Source organism: Staurois parvus, unplaced genomic scaffold (genome assembly GCF_062004578.1).
Source record: "Staurois parvus isolate SC_StPar_1 unplaced genomic scaffold, SC_StPar_1.0 ptg000031l, whole genome shotgun sequence".
NCBI classification, from domain to species: domain Eukaryota; kingdom Metazoa; phylum Chordata; class Amphibia; order Anura; family Ranidae; genus Staurois; species Staurois parvus.
In genome coordinates, this window is record NW_028317827.1 from 2,233,359 (window position 1) to 2,260,327 (window position 26,969).

Here is a 26,969-nt window from a genome sequence, read left to right on the forward strand (position 1 = left end):
CTAGTAATGGTGTCGATCAGCAACTAATTGCGGGACTGTGTACGACGGGCATTCTGATACTGGGTGGGAACTGACTGCCACTGACATCTCCAGTGACGATAATATGATGATCTGTGCTAAATAAAAAAGCAATGGCACTGTACTAATGACACTGGGCAGGAAGGGGTGATCAAAGGGTTACCGGGGGGAGATTAGAGAGTGATGTGTACCATGTAGTGTTTTACTAGGGGATGTGGACCCGGTAATTGACACCAACAGGAGCCAATGACACCACGGGTAGGACGCCACAAGCACGCCCCCTACCTGGAAGTGCAGATCACGTACTGTATATATACGTGATTTTGCACAGAGCAGCCTCCCTGTAGGAGTAAAACTGTTACAGGGTGGTTGGCAATTAAAGATGAAAATAGAAGAAAGAAAGCCAAAAAAATTAAACTAATGCAGCCATCACATCTAATAATTGGTAAGATGCAAGATAATAAATGTTTGCTTTTGGGTTTAATATTGCTTTAAAGATGGCTTTATTCGTTTTTTTTAGCTTTTTTTCATTTTTGTATTTTCACCTGGTTATTCTGCCAGTACCACACTTCCAGATGTTTGCAGCCCTTCCATCCCCGAACACTTGTCATCCGTCCTTGTTGCACAGGAGGCACTGAGGGCATTGGAGCGATAGCCTCCTGCTGCTCTCAGTTAAATTGCTTTGAAGAGGAGGAGTGAGCAGAAGTGTGACCTGTAGGGTGCTGTGCAGGTCTATGGAAAGTCAGATCTTGGACAGGAACTCACATTCATGGGTGTTTCCTTAGCTTTAGCTTAGTTTTGGAACCTGCTGGTCAACATCCACAAGGATATCATATATTTATATCATCTATGTGTGTGTGACAATGATATGAAGTGGAACTTTGCGGACAGACAGGATATTTAACGCAGAAGAGACATGCTTTGTCTCTTCTGCATTAAAACAACTTACCTGCCTGTCTGCCCATGTACAGTGATCCGTGCACTGCGCAGCTCACCTTCTTCCTCAGTTTTCCCTCTTTGTGGCCCAAAGTATGGGTCTCTATAAAACATGTATTTAACTATCAAAAATATTTTATTTAAACTTTTATCTAACCTACATTTTTTTATTTGTTAACTTGAAAAATCAAAATAAAGAAAATGTAGTGAAAGAAATATTAGTTAAATCAATTATTTTAGCACATTAAAGCAGTATTAAACCCAAAAGCAAACATTCAATATATTGAAGCTTACTAAGTCTTAGATGTGATGGCTACGGGGGCGGACTGACCATTTAGAAACTCGGGCACTGCTCGAGGGCCCGGGGTAAGTAGGGGGCCCCATGAGATGCCCCTGGTACCTTTTTCATAGGCTTTTTTGGAGTTTGGGCAAGGACACAGAGGCCCCATGATCCCCTATTGCCCGGGGGCCCCATGAGTTGTCAGTCCGCCCCTGGATGGCTGCATTAGTTTTCTTTGTTTTTCCTTTATTTTTACCTGGTGATCCAGTCAGTAAGTCTGTTGTTTCTCAACAGAACAAGCTCTCCTACAAATACAGCAGTTTAGAGACAAACCATTTTCTACTGACATGGGTGCTTACAATGATCAGTTTTTATTTATTCATGTAAAACTTGTATCCCAAAAGAAGAAAACTGTTTGCTGTAACTTCAGTGTGAGCTGGAGTTTGGCTTCAATTTGTTAGTATATTTAAATGTGCTAGTACACCTAAAGCTTTATTCACACCTGGCATTTCTGGAACGTGCAACAAAGCTCACAGAAAATGTTTTGTAAACACGATACAAATGTGTGTCGCGCTTGTGGTGTCATTAATTGTCAATGACACCCCATCCGCAGGTAGCAAGGTGCGTTTTGCCATGCATTTATTCACTCCCCTCAAAAAAAAAAAATCTTGGAACCTTTTTAGGGCATTTGTCACACATCACTTGAATGGGCTGCCCTTGGCGTGATGAGCAGGAACACTCAAACACTGAGAAGAAAATACGAGCAGGAATGTAAGTTCCCGCTATGCTCAGATGTGATTCCTGCCTAACACTCTCCTTCCCCTAGCTAGACTGACAATACTGCTGTCCAAAGATGTCCCTGTGCTCCTTCATCCAGAGTGGAGGAACTCTAATACAGAAGGTGTGTTGCTGGCCAGATCACCAGGTGAAAACAGAGGGGAAGAAGCCTGACAGAAAAAAACGAAAGCAGCCACCACATCTAATGATTGGTAAGCTGCAATAAACTATATTACATTTTTTGGGTTTGGGTTAAATACCACTGCGCTCCTCATAATCCATGTTTCTGGAGGTGTTGCAGGGGCATGTTCTTTGCTGACATACTTTGTGTTATAATGTGCCCCCCCCCCCCCCCCCCCTTCGTCTCACCTCATAAAATTGGGAGATATGGACTCCGGCCATTGGATTTTCTGGGATACAATGCCCTGAAAAAGTATTCATACCCCTTGAAAGTTTCCACATTTTGTCATGTTACAATCAAAAACGAAGCCCCCAATACAAATCCACCCCACACTTTTCAGATATTTGTAAAAAATTTAGAAAACCATTTATCATTTTCCTTCCACTTCACAATTATGTGCCACTTTTATTGGGAATTTATGTGATAGACCAACACAAAGTGGCACATAATTGTGAAGTGAAGGAAAATGATAAATGGTTTTCAAACTTTTTCACAAATATATATCTGAAAAGTGTGGTGTGCATTTCTATTCAGCCCCATTTACTCTAACTAAAATCTAGTGGTACCAATTGCCTTCAGAAGTCACCTAATTAGTAAATAGAGTCCACCTGGGTGTAATTTAATCTCAGTATCAAAACAGTGCTTTGAAAAAGTATTCACACCCCTTGATATTTTCCACATTTTGCCATGTTACAACCAAAACATAAATGTATTTTATTGGGAATTTATGTGATAGACCAACACAAATACATTTATGTTTTGGTTGTAACATGGCAAAATATGGAAAATATCAAGGGGTGTGAATACTTTTTCAAAGTACTGTTTTGATACTGAGATTAAATTACACCCAGGTGGACTCTATTTACTAATTAGGTGACTTCTGAAGGCAATTGGTACCACTAGATTTTAGTTAGGGGTATCAGAGTAAAATGGGCTGAACATAAATGCACACCACACTTTTCAGATATATATTTGTGAAAAATTTTGAAAACCATTTATCATTTTCCTTCCACTTCACAATTATGTGCCACTTTGTGTTGGTTTATCACATCAAATCCCAATAAAATACATTTACGTTTTTGGTTGTAACATGACAAAATGTGGAAAATTATAAGGGGTATGAATACTTTTTTCAAGGCACTGTATATAAGCAGTAGGCAGCTAATTCAGCCCACTGACCTTTATATAGTATGATTATACCACTTGTTATTGATATGTAATTTATCCTTGGCAGTTGATTCAGTAAAGAGAATAATAGATGTCCTTGGTCCTGTTTGTTGTTGTCTGATAAAATGTTTATTGTGCTTAGAATACTCATCTTTGTCACCAGAAAGCTCAGTCTGCTTCTAGTAAATCTTGTATTCCAGACTTGTTCCTCTGTAATGGAAAATCTATAAGGAAAAAAAACAAAACAAAACACATAATCCTTGAATTTGAGTAAATAAAGGGAATGAAGAACAACAAAGATGTAAATAAATATCATTTTCTATGTGAGTTATATTGGGGAGAGCAGTGTGGGTGCAGCGCCATCTAGTGGACAGTTCATGTTAGTGCTGTCACCTTTCCAAACTATTGGATTTATTCAAAACAGATCGAAACCCCAAAACAAAAATGGATAGTATTGGAGCTTACCAGTCCTTTTATGTGGTGGCTGCATTAGTTTTCATTTTCAAACTTTTTTTCATTTATTTTCTTCTGGTATTTCTGCCACTGACACACATCCTGTCCTAGGGTGGCAACCATAATGAGCAGCATTGTTACCCTAGGACAGGGAGTGTTTTAGGACTACATAACACATCCATCTTTTTTTATCCTTTACTGAGGGAGGTGTTTTGTAGTCCACAGAGATAGTAGGGAACAAAGCTAACAAACAACAGTACAGAGGCATAGAGCACAAGGAGTTATCGGTTCTCAATACTTCTAGCTAGATGACGGGTCCCCAAACATTTTAGTAAAAGGGTCACATTGTATATCGTAGAAATATTTGTTGACCTAAAAAAAATTCCCATCAGAGTACCCCCTTAAATCAGGGTACCCATCAGAACCCCACCTTATATTTAAGGTCCTTATTAGAGACACTCCTTATATCATAAAACGATATGGACCTCCTGCGCTACTCAAAATGGACTAATGACAATTATGGGGAGGGGGCTGCTAACACCCAACCATATACCAAATGGATATTGTGCAAAATATAAAATAAATGGTGCAGTGCTACCCCAAATACTACCCTACTCCCACACTAACTTATCCCAAAAAATATCAGATGAATAAATCAATAAATGATGTAACATACCAATAGACAATAAATGTGTGAAATAGAATAAAATGCATATAAAACAGTTTGAATCATCCAAATGGCTCGTACCAAACGTATAAGTGACTAATGAATGCCACCAGTGCAATTCAGTGAATACAACAAACCAATCACTCACAGATCATAAAGTGAACTGATCCACTAGAGGATCCATAGTGGGACAAAAAAGTGAATTGATAATGTATAGATGAAGAAACGCCAGTGAAAGAAAGAAACAAAAATATAAGTCAAAAAGTCCTAATGGGACTCCAATAATTATGAACTATAATAATCAACATAAAAGGTGAATCCCTAAAATATGGGATCAATTATCGCACTGATAATAATGGTGACCGCAAAGGCTGTAAATTGGCCAAAAAAAAGTGAAAAGTAGTGAAAAAAGATCAGTGAATCCCTAAATGTGGGATTATATATATATATCACACAATAGTGACAAGTACAGTGATTAGAATACAAAAAATAATTAATAAATAAAAGCAAACATTATTTAAGTGATATCACAACAAATGTGATATTAAAAAAAAAATACAATTAAAGTGTCACATAAAAATTGTCCAGAAAAATAAAGTTCAAAGGTGCGTATAAATCACCAAATAATCCAACGACTCAGAAAGTGCAGGTGATATAGTTAAATATACATGACAACCAGAAGGAAATAATCCATAAATTCAGCGGCTAGACTCATCCACCTCACCAACCACTCCACATCTGCCTCCCCCCTCTGCCAATCCCTTCATTGGCTCCCGATTGCCCAACGCATCAAATTCAAACTGCTAACTCTGACCTACAAAGCCATTCACAACGCCGCCCCAAACTACATAACTGACCTGATACCCAAATACTACCCTACCCGTGCCCTCCGCTCCTCACAGGACCTCCTACTCTCTAGCTCCCTGGTCTCCTCCTCCCACGCCCGATTGCAGGACTTCTCCAGGACTTCCCCCATCCTCTGGAACTCTCTACCCCAATCCATCAGACTGTCGCCTACCCTCCTCACCTTCAGGCGCACCATGAAAACCTTCCTCTTCAGGGAAGTCTACCCCAACCTCACCTAACACCCGACCTCACCTAACAACTAACCTCCTCCACTCCTCCCACCTCTCCATCCCCCATAGCCATCTCCTCCTGTGCCACCTTCCCCTCCCTCCTAGATTGTAAGCTTGAAAGAGCAGGGCCCTCGAACCCCTCGTGTATTGTATTGTTACTGTCTTGTCTCATGTTCTGTCCCCCTTGCTACTGTACAGCGCTGAGCATACCCTTTGGCGCTATATAAATACTGTATAATAATAATAATAATAAACAGCTGAATTGCCCCCTCACCTCCTTGAAGCGACCCAAAGGGCCAAAACGCCTGTTAGAAAACAAGAGTGATCGTCCACGGTCTGGTCCCCCCTTCTAGGATAGTATCGATCCACAGCGGTGATATCCCCTTCACAAGTTAGTGGAAGAAGCAGCCAGGATCTCCCTCAGGGATAAATACTGTATATATATAAATACTGTATAATAATAATAATAATAAACAGCTGAATTGCCCCCTCACCTCCTTGAAGCGACCCAAAGGGCCAAAACGCCTGTTAGAAAACAAGAGTGATCGTCCACGGTCTGGTCCCCCCTTCTAGGATAGTATCGATCCACAGCGGTGATATCCCCTTCACAAGTTAGTGGAAGAAGCAGCCAGGATCTCCCTCAGCCAGCTCACATCAAAAGGTCACGATAAAAGCAGAAAGATCTCCCATAGTGTAAAACTGTTTAATGTTATTTAAAACATGTATAGCCAAATGCCCACTCATTTTTGCAAGGCATAAAACAAGCTGAAAAAAAACCTCAAGCTATGGGTGTACTTGCATGGGCATTTTTGGGTGTAGCAAGGTGGCGTCCACGCCGGAAATATGTCACCACATTCCTACGCGTTACATCCCATTAACACATGACTTCTTCAGGGTCTGAGAAAGTCGCGTGTTAACGGGACGTAACGCGTAGGAACATGGTGACGTATTTGCTACAATAGTCAATGGAAAAGCTGCTGAAATGCATGGTAGCGCGTTTTTGCCACATTTTGTGTTTTGCATTTTCATTCTGCCCAGCAACAAAAAAAATTCCACTTTAACCAAAAAAAAGGGCCAAGAAAAATTCTGTAAAAATGCGTCAAAAAAAGTGTGTAGAAAAATGAAAAACAAACTGCAGAAAGCACTGGAGAAAGCATCAAACACAAAATGCATCTATGTGAACCAAACCTTACATCAGAGGAACCATAAAGTCCTTTCTTACATCAGGGGCCCCACCAGGGTCCTCCCTTATATCAGGTTCCCCACCAAAGTCCCCTCTTATATCAGGGGCCTCATCAAAGTCCTTCCTTACATCAGGGGCCCCATTAGAGTCCTCCCTTACATCAGTGTCCTAATCAGAATCCTCTCTTACATCATAAACAGAGTATACAGGCAACATCTGCTGACCTTAATCCTCAGTCTCATTGAGCAAATGCCACTAATTCTGGCTGTGGGCCTGATAAAATCAAGCTGGCTGGATGTGGCCATACAGGCCATAGTTTGGAGACCCCATGGACTAGGTGAAAAATATATTCTTTTGCACTTGTTAAAGCAGATATAAATAAATGCTTTTAATGGTATATTTAACAGTCCAAAATGGATCAAATAAGACAAACAAACATTTGTGGATAGGAAAAAACATTTAAATTACATGATTTTGTTGTGTGTGTAGCACCCCCCTGACTCTCCTGAAGTCAGATATTACCTCCAAAGGCCAGAGAGTGAGCTAGCATTTATCCCAGGGCTATAAAGGAGAGATTAGAACAGAAAATGGGTACCAGTCACTTTAGGTCTTTTCAAAACTTTAATGTTGGACTTGGAAAGGAGGTGGAAGGAGAGGGTTAGGGGTTTCAGATGCCATGCAGATCACTTACTGACTCCTTGGATCCAAAACAAATTCCATCTTCACAGTGCCAGAACCTTCAAGCTGACCCAACAACACTGCAAGCATGCTGTCAGAGTCTAGTATGTCCTCCAAGCGAGTCACCAGGCCCTTTGGAGAGACCAGCCTTCATCCTGGCTCTCTCCAGAAAGGGACCTCCGCTGGATCTTCTCACCTTGGCTCAACTTCCTCCACCCCGGGCATGACAGCTCAGGAACACTTCAAAGTAGGTAGGCCCAATTAGGCTTCTGGGCCTAACACGGAGCTCTCGTGAGTAGCACCTCCTCAGGCCGAGGCACGACAGCCTCAGGACCACTTCAAAGCAGGTAGGCCCAATTAGGCTTCTGGGCCTAACATGGAGCTCTTGTGAGCAGCACCTCCTCAGGCCCAGGCACTACAGCCTCAGGACCACTTCAAAGTAGGTAGGCCCAATTAGGCTTCTGGGCCTAACACGGAGCTCTCGTGAGCAGAACCTCCTCAGGCCGAGGCACGACAGCCTCAGGACCACTTCAAAGCAGGTAGGCCCAATTAGGCTTCTGGGCCTAACATGGAGCTCTTGTGAGCAGCACCTCCTCAGGCCCAGGCACTACAGCCTCAGGACCACTTCAAAGCAGGTAGGCCCAATTAGGCTTCTGGGCCTAACACGGAGCTCTCGTGAGCAGAACCTCCTCAGGTCTCGGACTGAGGTAAGAGAGCGAGCAAAGGGCCTGTCCCAAATATTTATATCCTCTCCCAGCATGCACCAGTGACATACTGACTAAATTTGCATACTAGCCCCAGTTTAGGACCAGGGGCTACACATGCTTTTATCTGCAATTTTCTAGGTTTAGTGATTTTCTAGGTCTCTTTAAATAGACATTCAAGGCATCAAGTGAGATCAATCACTGAGCTACTAATCCTATCCAACAAACATCATAACTGTGCTAACATGGAACTTAAAGCAAGACTTTTGTTTACATTTTGGATAGAGTAATAGAGGGTTTTTTTCTATGTCCTAGTAATAGAGGGTAATAACCCCTGTTATATTTTTCTATGTCCCATTGGGGAGATTTTCAGTCTCAAAGCCAAAACAGGAAGTGAGAGAAAATCCATCCAAAGTGAGAGAATCCCTGGTTGTCATCAGAACTAGTTTCCCCATTGGGAAAAAAAATCCCCTGTATTCCTGTTCTGGTGACAACCCACAATTTGGGATTTTGTTCAACTTTCACTTTCAATGATAATGGTAAACAGAACAAACAGGGTGAATTTCCTGACAGGAGTTTGAATTTCTCTCCACTCGCTCCAAAACTAAAAAAGTTTTTTTTCTTTACTTTAACTCCCTTGGCGGTATTCCTGAGTGTAAATCGGGGTAAAGTTTCAGCACCACAAGTGGTAACACCGAGCTACACTCGGGAATACCTTGCAGCGTTACTCCGGGATCCTTTCTTCACTTACCTTGTCCTGCGCTCCCGTGATGTCCCCCCTGCAGTGTCCCCGGTAATGTCCTCCGGCGGATACCGGCATCTGTCTTCTGGGTTCCGTTGCCTGCAACGTCGGGACATACGGGGGACGGAACCGGCGGGAAATGTAAAAATGACATTCACTAAATATACTAAAATCACATAGTATAACATTACTGTATCAAACCATTTCACATACATTTTGTCCCGAGTGCTTTGTCCTGCGCCCTGCCTGCATTTTTAATGTTCTTTCTGCCTGGAAACTGAGAAACGTCCATGGCGTCCAAAAAGCGTCCCTTTAGGTCAAAAGCGGTTTTAGACCGGTTAGAGAACAGCGATAGTAAATCAGAACCACTTGCAGAATTGAGTGATAATGATTTGTGGGGAAATTCGTCATCAGACACTGAAAACGATTTTGCGACTTTGCTCAGTGATGTGCGAACTTGGCGCTATATTTCAAATTTCAGTGTTTTTGGTTTGATTATATTATTGAATTAAATGTATTCTTATTATATTATTATTTTTTATGATTATTTATTAAATTATAATTTATGATTTCGGGTTTCAAATTTTATCCTACCCGGGATGTTTACTAGACTCTTGTTCGGACAGATTTCAGTGAGTTATTCCTAAAAATTACAGCCTACAATAAAAAACTACATATTTCCATGCAAAAAAATGTACCACTTTGAGCACAGAAATATGGACATAATCAGACCGCTAGGGAGGTTACGCTAAACCCACAACAGTAAAATCAGTCTTTATATGCAGTAAAGCATGCTTGTCATACTTACTGTGGAACCTAAGGGGTTAATCCTCTGCATTGTGTAAAAAGGCTGTTTGATCCTGACTTCTCTAAACCTTTCTTCTACTGTCCCCAGTCCATCTGCTGACAGTACAGAGCTCTAGCATTCACTCTGGGCGTGCTCACTTTAGTGTGTATTGCTAGAGAGTTTTTTTTTCTTTGGGAGGGTGCATGTGATTAGCACAGGACCAATCAGCACTGTTCAGATAGAAGGTCAGGGGCCATGCATCCTCATAGGACAGTCAGAGCAGAATGAAAACTCCTCCTACAAACTTTAACCAGTGCTGAGCTGGACACTTATAAAAGTCACAAGATTGCTATATACTGCTGATGAGAAAAGTTATTTAGCAGTTTATATTTACTAAGATAATTGAATTTCCATGTTCTGTGTACTGTGGGAGACCAGATATAGTGAATGCAGGGTCCGGGGAGACCAGATATAGTGAATGCAGGGTCCTGAGTTTATTAGCACTAGTGTTACTAAACTCACAACAGTAAAATCAGTCTGTATATTCAGTAAAGTATGATTGTTATACTCACTGTGGAACCTAAAGGGGTAATCCTCTGCATTGTGTAAAAAGGCTGTTTGATCCTGTCTTCTCTGTTCCTCCTTTTTTCAAGCGACCACCTCTTATCTCCTGATAAGACAGACTGAACTGTAGGCATTTGCACATGCTCAGTTTGGTGTGTTTTGCTAGAGAGGTTATTTTCTTTCTTGGGAGAGTGCATATGATCAGCACAGGGCCAATCAGCACTGGTCAGACAGAGGTCAGGGGTTTTGCATCCTCCTAGAGCAGAAATAAAACTCCTCCTACAAACTTTAGCTAGTGCTTGGATGAACACTGATAGAAGTCAAAAGACTGCTCTAACTTCTGATGAGAAAAGCTATTTAGCAGTTTATATTTACTAAAATAATGTACTGTGGGGGACCGGATATAGTGAATGCAGGGTCCTGGGTTTAGTAACACTCTAAGTCAAATCTCAGTTATCTGTAACCTATTGCTCACAGAATCCAGAAAGCATCTCAGAGCATTGCTGACAGCATACTTCCTGAAATACTGTAACTTTTTTCTCTTTGCTTCAATCACCAATCAATTCACACAGGCAGGTTTAATTCTGATTGGCTGTTTTAAGAACATCGGAAGTACTAACAGTCTTTGCATCAGTGTTTCTGTATGTGAAAGACAGCAAGTAACCAGCAGTGGGGATGAGGATTCGTCATCTTTATAACAATCAGGGGTTCCAAGATCACCGAATAATCAGCCAAAGAAGAGTAGTGTAGACTGGCACAATGTATCTATGCCTGGATTGGTAATTGAAGCACTGAGCAGGCAGGATGAGCTACTTGTATGTATCATGTATGTGTATCTCTAGGTTGACGGCAAAGTATTAAATGATCTTAAAGGACCACTGGCTCTTAAATGTTCAGACTTCGTGATTTAAAGTGGATTTCTCAGCTGTCTGCTCGTCTTGCTAGAAGCACTAAGAAATTGTGAAATTGTCTGGCGTTACATCTGCAGCTAGGGTGCGGTTAATCTGTCATACACCATTTAGTGAATAAACGTCTATATATTCCTCAAGACCCAGAAATGGCTTTCACATTCATCAATCACTCACTCCTTATCTTGACAAGCCTTAAAAAAAAGTGTGCACCACTATGACCTAGCTAAAGCAATACCTCATGCATAATGCATAATCTGTGTATATTGGAAAAAAGATTACAGCTGAGGAATTCTAATCATATTGTTAATATATCATATACGTATAGATTCTGTCTTTCTAGTCCACAGTTAAAGTGATAGTAAAGATTCTTTTATTTTTTTCTTAATAATAAACATGTTATACTTACCTGCTCCACAAAGCAGCCCTGATACTTCTCTTCTGCAGTTCCCAGCTGGTGCTCTATGCTCCTTCTCTTCTCTGAGTACTCCCATAGCAAGCTGCTTATTATGGGGGCACTCATATGGACTTGCTCCTGATCCAAGCTGTGTGCGTCTATTGATGCACACAGTGTGGCTCAGCTCCGCCCTCTGCTCCCCGCTGACAGGATTTGATTGACTCATGATATACACATATCATTAAAATTCATGCAATCTGCTCTATATCACAATATTCATACGTCACAATAAATATTGCATTAATAAATATGAAATTAATTTAAAATTAAGTGGTATTTTGTCTCTTTGTGTGCAAACGTACAATATTTTTCAGCTCCGCCCTCTGATCTCTGCTTACAGGATTTGATTGACTCATGATATACACATATCAATAAAATTCATGCAATCTGCTCTATATCACAATGTTCATACAAGCACACCGTCACAATAAATATTAAATAAATAAATAAATATGAAATTAATTTTAAATGAAGTGGTATTTAGTCTCTTTGTGTGCAAACGTACAATATTTCTAAAGTGCAAAAATCCTCCCCTCCGGTGGTCCTACTTACTCACCAACTTGCGTGGAGTCTTAATATATTATAAGAGTCTATCGCACTTGTGTGCTTAATAGGTTCATCTGGGATTTATAGTCCTCTTTGGGGTCCAGTCCTTTACCCAATCCCCGGTTGCTGAATTTCCATTCACAGTTATAAACCCCTCATACGGATGTGTAATAGAGAGAAAAGGGGACCCACATAGTGAAATACAGTTTATTATAATTAAAAAACTATAATTAAAAATCTATAATATTAGATCCAAAGGTCAGTACCTTTCACAGAAGCAGCAGCTATACACATTCGCACATTTATTGGTGCAGTTATTATTTGTTAGGTTATTTCATATACAAGGAGTATCCGAACGCAGGTTATAAGTGATTTTAAAAAGGATTTGATTGACAGCAGCAGGAGCCAATGGCTCCCACTGCTGCCTCAGTCTCTCTGGGAAGAGAGAGAAGAGAACGCAGCACTGAAGATGGGCACAGTGCTGGATCGAGATTAGGCTCAGGTAAGTATTTAGGGAGGTTGGGCAGAGCTAAACATGAAAGGTTTTATACTTTAACCCCTTCATACCAACGCCTCTAGGCCCTTTAAGGGTTTCTGATGCCGGGAGGTGGGGCGGAGTTTAGGGTCACGTGACCGCTGTGATTGGCTGTTACGGCATTCACTTGATCGGTAAGGTCCCAATCGCAAGGAGAGATCGGGACCTTACCGTGGGACGCCGACACATGTGCAGTGTGCGTGCTCTCAGCACATGTTCATTTACAAATGGTACGAAATATGCGGCAGATGGTAAAATACTTTTAGCCTTTACAACCACTTTAAAGTGACTCTAAATTATATCCTTATTCTTCAAAAATAACCCATGCACATGGCCCTGTAACCTATTTTTCATGAGTTTGTTTCTTACTGTGTTTTTTCGTCTCCTTAGAACATTTTCTTGCTAGTTGTGGTCAATCATATTGCTGTAAGCACACTACACATCCCATAGTCCATAGCCACCCTCTCTTGTTCCCTCCCGAGATGGCCTATGTTCCTACATACAGTAGGAACATGGAGAATGAACTTAACCACCCTTTAACAGGCTGTATTACAGCAACAAATAAAAGGAATTTGGAGATTTGGAGGAGGCTGAGAGCAATGGAAGAGAATTTGTTTTAACCAGAGCTTAGTCTCTTTAACAGTTGGAATATCTTTTCCAACCCTTTATGGTGAGTCATGCTTGTCCTACTGCTCCATTTCCATTTGCCAAGGAGAATCTTGTTCAAAATTGGCAAACCCAAATGTAGGGTTAAAACCCATTGAAATCTATGAGGGCAAATCTTGTTAAAGCGAAACTTCACTCTCTTGGTCAGCATTAACTATTTCTATTCCTTATGCTGCTAGCATTAGTAAATAGACAGGAAATTATATTATATTTGCTTGTTTTAAACTATTTTTTGTTACACTTCTTCACCTGCTTCCTGGTTTCCAGGCCTGAGAAAATGTTGTACATCTCAGGAGACTTCAAGAGGGGAGGAGAGGGTTTTCTCAGCTAAGCATACCCTCTTGCCGGCATGCCTGAGCTAAGGGTAGATGGATTCCAGGAAGTAAATGCTACATGAATCATCTTTCCTTACTCAGATGGCCACAGCTAGAAATATTAGGTTTTTTTTTTTTTCAAATGTGATTTCCCAACAAAATAAAACATGCAGACCAGAATGGATGCAGGAGTTTGCTTTGAATACTAAAATTGAATTAAATAACATTTTTGTTTTTGTGGTGCTCAGATGCAGTGTACTACTGCTTTAAATCTGGACATTTTTGGGCTAATAGATAAAATACTGTAAAAATGTCATGAATTGCTGAGCACTGCCATTGAAGACATGCACCAATGCAAACCAAAAATAAAATTATCATACCGTAGGATTTTATTTTCAAGGACAAGGGCAACATAGAAAATATACTTTCCGTTAAATAACAGTCTTACAGGATGCCTTAAAGCTATGTGGTTTTAGAGATCTCTACAATTTTCAAGGACAGTCTGCGCAACAGCATACACTGGTAGCACATATTTGCAATTCTTTTACAATAAGTTTATCTTACACACAACAGCAGCTTCTGAATCTGATTCATTTTATTATCAAAAAAATATTTTTTCATGTAGCTTTTTCCATTAGTTTTTTTTTGGTCTTCCTAGTTCTCAGGGATGCAAATTTGTCCTGCAGCTGGCCAATTTCTCTCAAGTTCTAATTAAGAATTAAAGTGGTTGTAAATGCATTTTTTTCTAAAATAACAAACATGTTATACTTGCCTGTGCTGAGCAATGGTTTTGCACAGAGCGGCCCCAAACCTCCTCTTCTGGAGTCCCTCACCGGCAAACTACTTACTATAGGGCCCTGCCTGTATTCTCGATCTGAAGCCGGCCGGAGTGTGTCCATTGGCATACACAGCATGGCTCACTCCTGCCTCCTATTGTCTGCTTACAGGATTTGATTGACAGCAGCATGAGTCAATGGCAGTACAATGGGTACAGCGCTTGATTGAGATCTGGCTCACGTCAGTATACAGGGTGGTGAGGGGGACATACGAATACAGGGACATTTTTTTACCTTAATGCAGGGAATGCCTAGCTCTTAGAGCCACTTTAAGAAAGCCCAGATAAAACAGGAGTAGATAGAATTGACTGGATTGTACTAGGGAAACAGAGTACAGGAGGATGATTTACTGCAAAAATTAAGAGATAGCAGAGGATACAAAATTTGGCTGCAGCAGAAAAACTTTAAATAGCAGTGTTAGGTTTAACTGTCCTAGAAAAAGAGGATGCAAGCTGGGGTTTTACTACAAGAATTATTATACTGCAGAAGATACAGCAGTGTGAAGTTGACCAGCAGCAAGAAAGGTTTAATTAGGGATAATAGGCCCAACTAGTGTGTGTCTAACTTTAATTTTATCTATGGAAATGGGAGGGTGCATTGAATGTAACTGATATAATGTGAGGAGCTTTAGGTGCATACTCTTCTTGTACTTAGATGTTTTTTTTCTTTGATGCAGTGATATCAGAAGGCTACATTTTTTTACGATACAAAAAGTACTTTAGCAAACTAAATGTTAAAGGAGAAGTACAGCCCAAGCTTGTTTCGCTGTACTTCTTTGGATCACAGAAGTGCAGTTTGTTCTACACTCCTGTGACTTTTTTTTTTTCAGCCAACAACTGGCTGAAGGCCTCACAGAGCCGGTCCAAGCTGGGGAAAGATTCCAACCATATGGGATCCACAAAGAAGGCTTGACCAGCACCTAGCTCTGCCTCTTAGCGATCTGCCGACAGCCTGAGCCAGTCGCTCCCATTGGAGGTGGTGGGGGCAGAGCAGACAGCGATGATTGACAGTCCCCAGTTCTCTGTTCATGGAGCATTGAGAACTGAGCTACCAAGCAAATAATAGGCATGGTGTTGTGTCTGAGGTGGTGGCAAAAACTGACTCCTTGGGTGGCAATTAACCTAGGCACACAATACCACAATGCACTAATTCACAATGTGTAATTTTGGAAGTTTGGTGCCCCTACTAACTCTGCTGCCCTTGGCACTGTCCCATGAGGGCCTTCTAATAAATCTAGCCCTGGACTGATGCCAACAGAGGAATCAGGTTCTTCAGACTCTTAAGTGCATTTTAATCTTTCATTTGTGGTGGGACACATACCCATACATTTTTCAGAATTCTGAGAGATTATAGCAACAAATTATACTTTTTGTCATCCTGAAATGCTCATTTTAAGATTAAGTGTTTCCTGTTCAAAAGCCATTTCTCAAATATCTCTCAGATCTTTTCTGTTCTAATAAAAAATGTCAAGTTTAAGCAGCTCTACATCAAGAATTTATTTTTCAAAATAACTGGTAATAAATGTATCATTTATATACAGTATCAGAGGCTTTAGAAGTACTACATTCTTTCAGCCTGAAGATGTCACCATTGAAACTGCAAACCACTGAGAGATGGGAAATCTGTTATAAAAAAAAGAACATTTAAAAAAACTAAGCACTTTTCAAGTGTAATGTCAACCTACATACCCGACTCATTTTAAATGTGTGAGGGTTTTTTCTTGAGTTTGGGTAGAGGGGATTTATTTTTTTTCATTCAGTGTTATTTATATTTGCATATAATTTAGTTATTATGTAAATTTTAAAAAAGATAATGTATTCTTCAATATCTACAGTATATGCAGTGGTAAATATGAATAACCAGCTATGTGGTTAGGGAACAAAATATCTAATCCACTCTGAGAATAATGGACAGAAGAGGTGTATATATACTATTAGAGATATAATTTGATACATATCATCAGACTCAGAGATCAAAATTATTAAAAGTGTTACCAAAGTCAAAAAATGTTTTTAAATTAAAATAACAAATATGTTATACTCAGCTGCTCTGTGGTATTGCACAGAGTGGCCCTGATACACCTCTTCTTGGGTCCCCTGCCGGCTATGTTGGCTCCTCCCCTTCTTCATCTGTCCCTATAACAAGCTGCTTGCTATGGAGGAGTCTGTGCACTCCCAATCTGTGTGTCTATAGAGCAGCGCTCCATAGTCTTACACAGTGAGACTTAGCCTCACTCACCACTTCCTCCTCACTGTATTTGATTGACAGCAGATGGAGCCAATGGCTCCTGCTGCTGCTCAAGTGCTGTATGAAGAGGAAGAGAGGGGAGAACAAATGCACACAGGAAAGGGAGGGGGCAACGTTTTTCACCTTAATGCAAGGAATGCAGTAGTGTTTCCATATTTTTGCCCAACCACTGCAAATATATTAATAATAAATATACTCAGAAGTAGGTTATACAGGGTATTTTAACTAATAGACATGAAGCTATATGAAGTGTGTGTGTGAGGGGGGTGGGGAGGGGAATATAAATCTTTTATGTTAAAGTAATACTAAAGGCTAAGCCTTTTTGCATAGGTATAATAATTTAAATAGAATGTACAATACTGGTAAACTTTTACTTTAAATTTAATTGTAATGCCTTACACTACCTCCAATCTATCAGCCTCCAGCTTCTCTGGGCTCAGATGCTGATCTTCCCTGCACAGAGCCATTAAAGTGATTGTAAACGTTGCATTTTTTTTTTTTTACAAACATGTCATGCTGGATTCATGGAGTATTAGAAATACTAAGGTGTTTTGTGATTGTTTTTATGGGTTACAGAAGCATTCCTTCATTACTATTTTTTATATTAATGAATTATGTTATAAATGAATAACATAATGTATTAGATATTTCAGGTTCTTGCTGCATCCTTATCTAACTCTTCATTATCATTCATACAACACACAATACTTTGTATTACGGGTTCATATAGGTTACTCTTCCAATACTAAATGTATGTAACCAATTAATATGCAGGTGGTACAATCAGCGTGTCACGGCTTGACAAATGTGATGATTGCTTCAAAGACATGAGATTTCACCTAAATTTGCTTCTCACATCTCCTGATAGATAGACCTGTTTAGGCATGAGGAAAATATAAACCAGATCAGGGGCATGTGCTGAGGACATATTCCACATTGATTAGTCATGCAATGGTGTATGATCTCCCGTCGTCTTTCAATTATGTGTGTAGTTTATTGCCAAAAAGCTCATCGAGTTGCTAAGGGTTTCCACGTTGGGGCACGTGGGACTGAAAGTAATTTTCCCTCTACTTTCCTTGTCAGTGGTTTAATAGAACGCCACATATTGGTGAGAAAATTAAATTTTAATTAACTGACAGAAATGCTTCAATGGTATGCAAAATTAATCTTCTCCAGTTTGTATCTATGATGTTCAAAGTGAGCTGACATCAGGAAGTTATTAGCACTCTTACGTCAATGATTTGGCTGTGAGTTTTCACTTACTTCACTACAGAAGATCTGCACACATGAGTTTTAGAATATACTTTTATTATTGTCAGGGTTGCTGAACAAACTACTCATTCATGCAACCAGAATGTCTGCGAGAATGAACCCTTACTTGCGTTTTTCAATTATTTTTTACAATTTTTGTTTTACATATTTTTAACAGCCCTGTGGGAGGGGATTGGCTTCAGTGAAATATCAAGGGCCTAAACAGACACCCAGGGGTTTATTTACTAAACCTGGAGAGTACAAAGTCAGGCTCACTTCTGCATAGAAACCAATCAGCTTCCAGGTTTCATTGCCAAAGCTTAACTGAACAAGCTGAGGTTAGAAGCTGATTGGTTTCTATGCAGACGTGAGCCTGACTTTGTACTCTCCAGGTTTAGTAAATAAACCCCCCAATGTCTTACTATTGAGACAGAGAAAGAGATTGAGGACACAGATTCCTCAGCCTCAGCTTCAGAGTGAATGAACAGGAAGTGCTGTGTACAGAGGGTCAATTTATTTGCCGTGTTGCGAGGTATAGTATCAACGTTTATGACGGCATATATAGTTTCCAGGAAAACATCGTCTGATAATCTTAAGCACAGTCGGCATGGTCAGCTGACCAAAAAGAAATGCTGCAAAAGTGACTGCAGAGCTCAATTTCAGTTTTCACTCAGTTCCCGTGACATGGCAAATAAATTGGCAACTTCAGTCACAGAGGCACCAGCTAAGTGGCACCAAATATTTGCCCTCTTTGAAGCTAAGTAAGCTCTGATATGACTCCATATTACTAGCAGAGAATGACGAACGTGAGGCTTCCTACCTGTTAGCTAGGTGTCTCATCACACAGTGGAAGCAAAATAATGTTACATCACTTCCGCTTTCACACCTGCGAATCATGTAGTGTTTCCATTTTTTTGTCTAACCCCTGTAATTGGACATTCCAAACTTTAGAGGAAACCTATATATGTTGCATAGATAGTAATATCAATGTTTATTTAAACAAAAGGAGAAAATAATAGAATTAACATCAAGTAATTAACTGATTGTCAGAGCATTGCATTTAAAATCATTATAATGTAACATCTGACTGTCAGTCCTACCCCTTGTGTTGGTGGTCAGGCTCTATAGCTGGCTTGTGTGTTCTTCACCTATAGCAACCTCCTTTCCCATAAGACAACCAGGTCTATCAGTACTTTGTTTCCCTCAGGTCTTATACATAATACATAACTATGCTCTGAAATCAGCTTGCCCTTTGACCATGGATTTGACCCTCACTATGCTCTGTAATCTGCCTGCCCTGAACCTCGACTGCCATTTGACCACTCTGCCTGTTCTCCAACCACAAGTCCCTGTTTACTGTGCTTAGTTTGTGCTTGCAGTTGGCAAATTTGCAAAGTGGTCCAATGGCAGTCCAGGTTCAGGGCAGGCAGAGTTCAGAGTGTAGTCAAAAGTCCAATCCGGGGTTGATAACAAGGGAATCTAAACCAGCTGGCAGGACAGGGCTGGGGCAAAGATGGAGGTCAAGGCACAGGAACAAGGCAGGAGAACAGTGGGAGTGAAGCATGTGTTGCAAATACTAATGCAAGCATGACACTAAGGGCTTGGCAGGCTTAAAACAGGGTTGGATTCCACCCAGAGGCTGTATCTACACCAATCACCCTGCAAGTGGACAGTCAGTCAGGGAGAGTGTAGCTCTGCCAAAACCAGGATGCTGGAATGAGACCATCAGTTACCATGGGTCAGGAGCGCTCCTGGCACTGACACAATCATTGCATATTGTTTGAGGAATATTTTGCTGTTGGAGACCTGAGGATTTCAGAATGGACCATGAATTTATATTTCTACAATTTGGAACATATTTTTTTAATTCAATTTGTTTACCCACGGTGTTGAATGTGTTCAGATGGTGGTCCAAAATTCTTCATCTTCAAATGTGATATTACTTTTGGAGGGGGTGCAAACATTAATCAAACCTTTTCTGTTAGAAATGGTTGTGAATCATTGGGTTAGCAGATTCACTTTATTTGCTGTACAAACCCCTTAATTGTGGTCAACAGATCATGTGAAAACATATTGGAAGTCATTTGCTTCGTTCTTATATTTTGATAAGTTTGCATAACCCAACAACACCAGAGAGGAAAACAACATAGGCCTGCTAATGTAAATTGACTTGTTTTCATCCCAAGTCTGTCCTCTAAGAGATAAATAAAGGATCTGAAAGAATGAAACATCAAAAAAGATTAAAAAGAACAAAGAAGCATGGATTAGAATTCCAAACACAATTCAATGAACAATGCAATGAGAGGGAGTGGTGATCATGTCTGTAGTTTACAGCCGCTGTTGTATCTGCAGATTTTGTGGTCATGTAACTGATTACTAAACGTCATGGTGGCGTTTATATTGGTCTGTAATGCTAACAGGTGCAACAGGTACACACTAAACCTTGCCTGTTGTATGCATCCGACCTCCGTGCTATTTAAATGATTGTAAATGATCTATTCTACAGAGATCAGAAGTGCTGTGTTGCTCTGCAAAATCTGTTGCAGTAATGCATTTATTGGTTTTCCTCTATAGAAGAATTTGCTTGTTGGTTTTTCTTAAAGGGTACATCTGGGGAAATACACATATACAGTAAATCTATGCAATGCATGCATACTTCCTTTTTAAAGACCCCAAAGCACAGAAAAATACTTGTTCTGCAGAACATTCAGTTGCTTAGGTCCTTTGCACATGGGTGGTAATGTTAAAAGTCCCACTGAAAAGCGATCCACAATGGACCATTTTTTTAGAGGTGGCCGTGAAGACGTTTGCAGGCATTCAGAAGGTGATACTGCCCCCTCCTGAATATCTGTTTTTTTTTTGGTCTGTTTTTGGAGTCGAACAGGAACTTTGCATGGTGACAATGTGCCTCCCCTGTGATACCATTACCTTCATTATGAGAATTTAACAGGCAGCACTGCCTGTCAAACTTGACATGCTCAGTAAAATCTTCTCCAACTGTGAAACAAAGCATTGCAATGGGGCATGTGTATGAACCCCTCTGCCTGTCATGTTAGGCTTTGAATGGGCGGTTGGGGGGCATATCAACCTCATTTTTTGTTTTTTTTACCATTTCCTGTATGAACAAAGCCCTAAGTTAATAAGGAACCAACCACATTTCGATCCGCCTAATGGCAGGTTGGTTGAACTTAAGTCAATCCACCCGATCACTGCTGGTGGCTATAGCCGTCAGCAGTGATCATTGTATTCTGCCAGTGGAAAAAGCTTCCCGCAAACAAAAGTCATTAGCACTGCATGAGGGATTCCCCCATCAACACTGATTGTGTTGAGGGGGGAAATCAAGCAATTTTCTTTCTTTCAACCAGTGGTTGAAGGAAAGAAATTTGCATAATGTATGGCATGCCTTAGTCCTATTGTGGGATGACAACACATAGTGGTGTCAGCCCTGCCCAAGTTTCTTTTGCTAAACTACTTAAACCTTCCCCTAACCTATTTTTCACAACACAGAGACTATTCATTCTGTAGTCTTAAGATATAAACTAAAACAACTAATGAGACTCACTAAGATAACACAGAAAGTGTACACAAAACGCATAAAGAATCAACAGCTATTTTTTGCATTTATCATTTTGCATTTATCACCATGTTTAATCGTATATTCAACAGACCAAAAGGTAGCAAATAAGAGAAGTTCATTGTTAGGTTTTACATACACTTTAGGAACAATTTAAATTAAAAAAAAAATACTTTTTCATCCTTCAGTCTTCTATAACTCTTCATTTGACCCCAGTAAACTGAAATCTTGTTGGTTTTTGGACATTCTATCACTTTGCGCCTATTCATGGCACTTCCTCCTTGAATGAGGCTGAAAGATAATCACAGCAGCTCTACAAAGGAACATTAAACTTGCTGACACACTGCCTGGGGAAGATTATTAAATAAAAGCTGTCCTCCCAATGTTCCAGGTGTTGTCAAGGTTGATTATGGTGACGTGTCAGAGAGGAAGGCTCTTCGAGAAAAACTGAAGTGTCATCCATTTTCCTGGTACCTTGAAACAATCTATCCGGACTCCCAGATTCCAAGGCGTTATTTTTCACTTGGTGAGGTATGATTTCTTACCCTTTTCATTAAATATTTAATTTTCTCGTTTTTGGTAATCAAAAAAAAGATGTGATGGAGTGACTCATTTGGTTACAATGCCTTGTCATGAAATAGAGATATATACATTAATAGTAATGTGATTATAAATACATGCAGCAGAATAAAAACAAACAAGCATTTCACGCCCATTCAAAGAGTTGCTTCACTTTTGTCGATAGAAAAATAATCCCCTCTGGGTGATCTATATACATTACATGGGTTTTAATAAACTTTGTTGCAAATGTCTACCTTTTGTTGCTCTGAAGAAATAGCTGTTTGCTGACTGATTCGGAACGGAAAGATTTGGTTCATTATAATCATCTGGTGCACTTTCAGTACTCTGAGAAAAGTTGCTGGGTCTGCATCTCTTTAATGTTTGTTAACCCTTGGGGAATATCTCATCATCATCATCTCATCCTATTAATGCCTATATATTGACTTGTATCTTAGTGCAGAGTTCTTGGAAAAGCAATGAGCCACAATCAGCAATCACACAAGCAGGGAATAATGTTTCTAGGGATGTTCTATACAGCAACTGTGTACAGAAGGACTCCAGGTTGCCATATTGCATTGCATTTCTCAAAAAATTACAGCCCTGCAGATAGAAATGAAAAATAATTATAAATAACATTAAATTACAGCATGACTTGTGTAGTAAATGCGTAATATATATATATATATATATATATATATATATTTATTTATTTATATATTTTTTATTTGCTATTTTTTTTAACAAAAGTGGAGTTTCCCATGAAACTAAGGGGTAGATTTACTAAAACTGGTGCACACAAAATCTGGTGAGGTTGTGCATGGTAACCAAACAAGTTTCAGGTTTTATTTCCAAAGCTTAAAGCGGAGTTCCAGCCGTTTTTGTGTTTATTAAAAGTCAGCAGCCACAAAAACTGTAGCATCTGATTTTAATAAACACATGCTTACCTGTCCTAGGGTCCAGTGATGTGCTCACCCACGCTGTCCCTTCTTTTCTTCTTCTCTCCACGGCGCTGGCATCTCAACTGTGGGCACCAGGCTGTGACAGCTTGCGGCTTTACAGCTGGGTGCCCACTGCACATGCGTGCATAGCTCTGTGCCTCCTGATTGGTCCAGCAGTCTTCTGGGACCTGTGAAGGTTCCCAGGAGACTGTGGGAGGAAGGAGGGGGCCGGACTTCCGGAACTGAGCCAGAAATGGGAGTGGGTACCCGCTCTCTGCCCTTCCCCCCCACAAAAAAAGTGCCAAACATGGCAATGAAGGGGGGAGGAGGCAAACAAGCAGAGCTTCCACTTTTAGGTGGAACTCTGCTTTAATTTAACAAGCTGAAGTTAGAAGCTGATTGGTTACTATGCACAGCTGTACCAGATTCTGTGTGCTCCAGTTTTAGTTAATCTCCCACATGTGCGTTAAGGTAACGTGTTATTTCATGTAAAGGTGTCCTACATCTATTATGAGGGTGTCCACTCTCCTGACTGAATTTATATTTATTTTATATTACGGAGAATGTAAGAGGAGGGCCTGGAACACACAAATGGGTGGGGCACATAAAAAACTTCCATGTAGACATGGACAGAACCGAGAAATATAGCAGGGAGATCCCTCTGTTGGAGTTTCCAGGATGTATAAGAAAGCAAGAGCTGGATAAGCCCACCAGGCTCTACGTGTAGGTAATTCATCACTTTTTAGTAAATCAATCTTTAAAAATAAAGCTGTCATTAGAACAGCTTTTCTCAACCATTTTAACATTGGGGAACCCTTGAAATATCTTTTAGGTCTCAGGGAACCCCTACTAATATATATTATACCTACAGCTCATGGTACATTAGTGTGCTAGTCAGTGGAAAGAATGCTTCTCACAATAGTGCTCAATGGTAATAATTTCCCCTTACAGATAGCTAAAAAGATCATTAGCATCAGTGGTTACATATCTAAGAGGCAGAAATTACTTATAGCTCAAGGAACCTCTAGCAATCTCTGGAGGAACCCAAGGGATTTACGGGAACCCTGGTTAAGAAAGGATGCATTTGAGAAATACAATGCCTATGCAGATGCCTGGGTATAATGTACAAGGTGGTATCAACAAGTTTTGAGACTAGTTTTGTAACAAGCCAACAGACGGCAGTACAAGTCTGCATGCACAGTCACAGTAAGCGCTGACTGTCATAAGTCAGTGTTCCAAAAGACATCGTTCTGTGTAGATCGGGAGCTGTGCAACTGTTGCTATTCTGACCATGTGCATTGCCACATCTGTTATTTCATCATGAACAGCAAGTTAGAACAAAGAGCAAATGTGAAATTCTGCATAAAACTAGGAAAATCTACTACAGAGATGTTTGACAGTGAGTTGTTGGAGGTGTTTTGAGTGGTACGCACACTTTAAGAGAGGAAGAACATCGCTGGAAGACGAGAAGAGATCAGGAAGACCTTCAACGAGCTCATCCCCCAAAAATGTGGAAACCATTTGGCAACTTGTGCATGATGATCGTTGGAGAACAATCCACAACATTGCTGCCATTGTCGGTGTGTCATATGGAACAGTCCAGTCCAGTCCAAGTTCATACCCAGGCTGCTGACTCATGAGCAGAACGAACACCGTGTCGCAGTCTGCCAAGAACTCAGTTAGCGTGGATGACCAGTCCTTCTTGTTGAGGATCATTACCGGTGACGAAACTTAAATTTACGGGTTTCACACAGAATTTTTCATTTGCTCTTTGTTCTAACTTGCTGTCCATGATGAAATAGCAGATGTGGTAATGCAAAATAGCACCAGTTGCACAGCTCCCGATGTACACAGGACAGGGGCGGACTGACAACTCATGGGGCCCCCAGGCAATAGGGGATCATGGGGCCCCTGTGTCCTTGTCCAAACTCAAAAAAGCCTATGAAAAAGGTACCAGGGGCATCTCATGGGGCCCCCTACTGACCCCGGGCCCTCGGGCAGCTCCCGAGTTTCCAAATGGTCAGTCCGCCCCTGGCACAGGACGATGTTTTTTGGCACACTGACTCCCTGTGACGTGCGTGCAGCCTTGTGCTGCCATCTTTTGGTTTGTTACAAAAAACTAGTCTCAAAATTTTTTGATACCACCTCGTATATACTCTGTCATTAATACTTCCATTAACCACCAAAAAAGCTTGGTGTATATGATTCATGTAAGGTATTATTGAAGCCAGTATGACACTTAGACAACTATTGTTTTTAGAAGGTTGTCAGAAACAGAAGTCCATGCATTCTTGCTATAATAAGCTAAATCAGAAGCTAACACAATGAAAATGAATAACTTGCTAAAAGTTACAATGACCAAACCAGCCTTTGCTGCAATATTCCCCTTCAATCTTGCAAAAACAAGGATATTTTTTAAAGTTCTTCTTCAGCTTTAAATGGAAGTCTACAGTATGCATCTCAAAGTGTAAGTCCAGCCAAAACATTTTCCTTAGTTTTTTATATTGTGGAGAGGGGATAGAACCGCTCTCAGGGTATGTACTGCCACCTGGGGCGCTGATATATACCCTTACTTACTGCCACAGTCACAATACTTTCACCAGACAGGAAATGAAAGAAAATGTGCAACAGGGACACAGACAAAAGTAAAAGGTACTATGATAAAAAAAATAATTTCTGTGTTGATTTTGCAAATCTTCCCACAGTTCATGCATTCTTGGTTGGTATACACTTTAAAGGTGCAGTTTTTTTTTTGGTTTGTGCACCAAAGTGCAGCGGTAAGCCGTAGGCTCCAGCAGTTAGATAGGTCCCTGATGTCTTTACTCAAAGTTTTTCCCCAGCAGCCAGGCACATAAACACAGTCACTCACTGGCTCAGTAAACAGACCAGAGGTGTTTTTTTTTTTTTGGTGTTTATATTTTTAAGGATAACTTGGATAGGGATGAGTAAGATGCTCCAAAAAGAACTATGTACAAGATGAGGGCACTAATTTTTTTCTGCAGTACTTTAAGCATAGTCCTTGTAGGGGTCAGTTACTTGGACTTGCTTAGTTGAAGCAGATTAAGGCACACACTTTCTTTTTTAAGCAACTTGAGTAACACAGAAATAGATGGACTGGAACTCTTCAGTACCCTTTGCACACACAGCCGACTCTACCACCAAAGCTGTGGCAGCAGCCCACAGTCTCTAGGATCTATCACATCAGTCTGTACTCACAAATGTCCACAGACGAATAAATGCCTCCATCCAATGTCTTCCAGACACCTCTACCATTGATCTCGTACCAGATCCACAGATGACAGCCCCCTCAAAGCTAGCCCAGCTGAGGCGTCACGAATAGCAAGCACATGGCAGGACTGCCAAGAGGGCAGCAGGACCTTCAAGGTTGGACTTCTCCTGTCCAGGACAAAACAATAATGCCAGGGGTCTCAAGACTATTTATACCCATTTCCCAGCATGGTCCACAAAGATTGGCTGGGACAATATAAATATTCATGCTGCCCATTTACATTATTCCATGCCTATGTTCCAGAATTGTCCACAAGATTCAGAAAATACAGAGTGAGAGCAAACAAATCTACAGCCTACGAGACACAGTGTAAACTTTAAACAATCACATTCAGTTGCACTGAGGACAGTGAGCTAGAACTAAATTTGCTGAACCCAGAATTGCAGCCACACTGATTACAGTGAGACAAGCTAAATTGACCAAACAACAAAGATTCAGCTCCACTGGATAAAGTGATACAGAACTAAATCTATCTACTCCTAGCACCTATCTAGTATGGTGCAACAAAAGTAAAGAATAAACATTTACAACAGTGATTTTGCAATTAAATTGCACACAACTGCATAATAAATGCAGTTTTCCAATTTTTTTTAATAGATTGTCTAACATCCATAGAGGTAATAAAATATTACAC

General features: G+C 40.4%; 1 protein-coding gene across 3 annotated transcripts in view; it reads left to right on the top strand.

Moving 5' to 3' along the window:
- The window catches only part of GALNT13 (polypeptide N-acetylgalactosaminyltransferase 13), a 398,708-nt gene that overhangs the window by 310,562 nt on the left and 61,177 nt on the right, over positions 1-26,969 (top strand). For all 3 annotated transcript variants that reach the window (XM_089659616.1, XM_089659625.1, XM_089659631.1), the window contains exon 8: positions 21,939-22,078. In XM_089659616.1, coding sequence (XP_089515742.1) covers positions 21,939-22,078 — 140 coding nt within the window. The remainder of the gene's footprint in view (positions 1-21,938; positions 22,079-26,969) is intronic.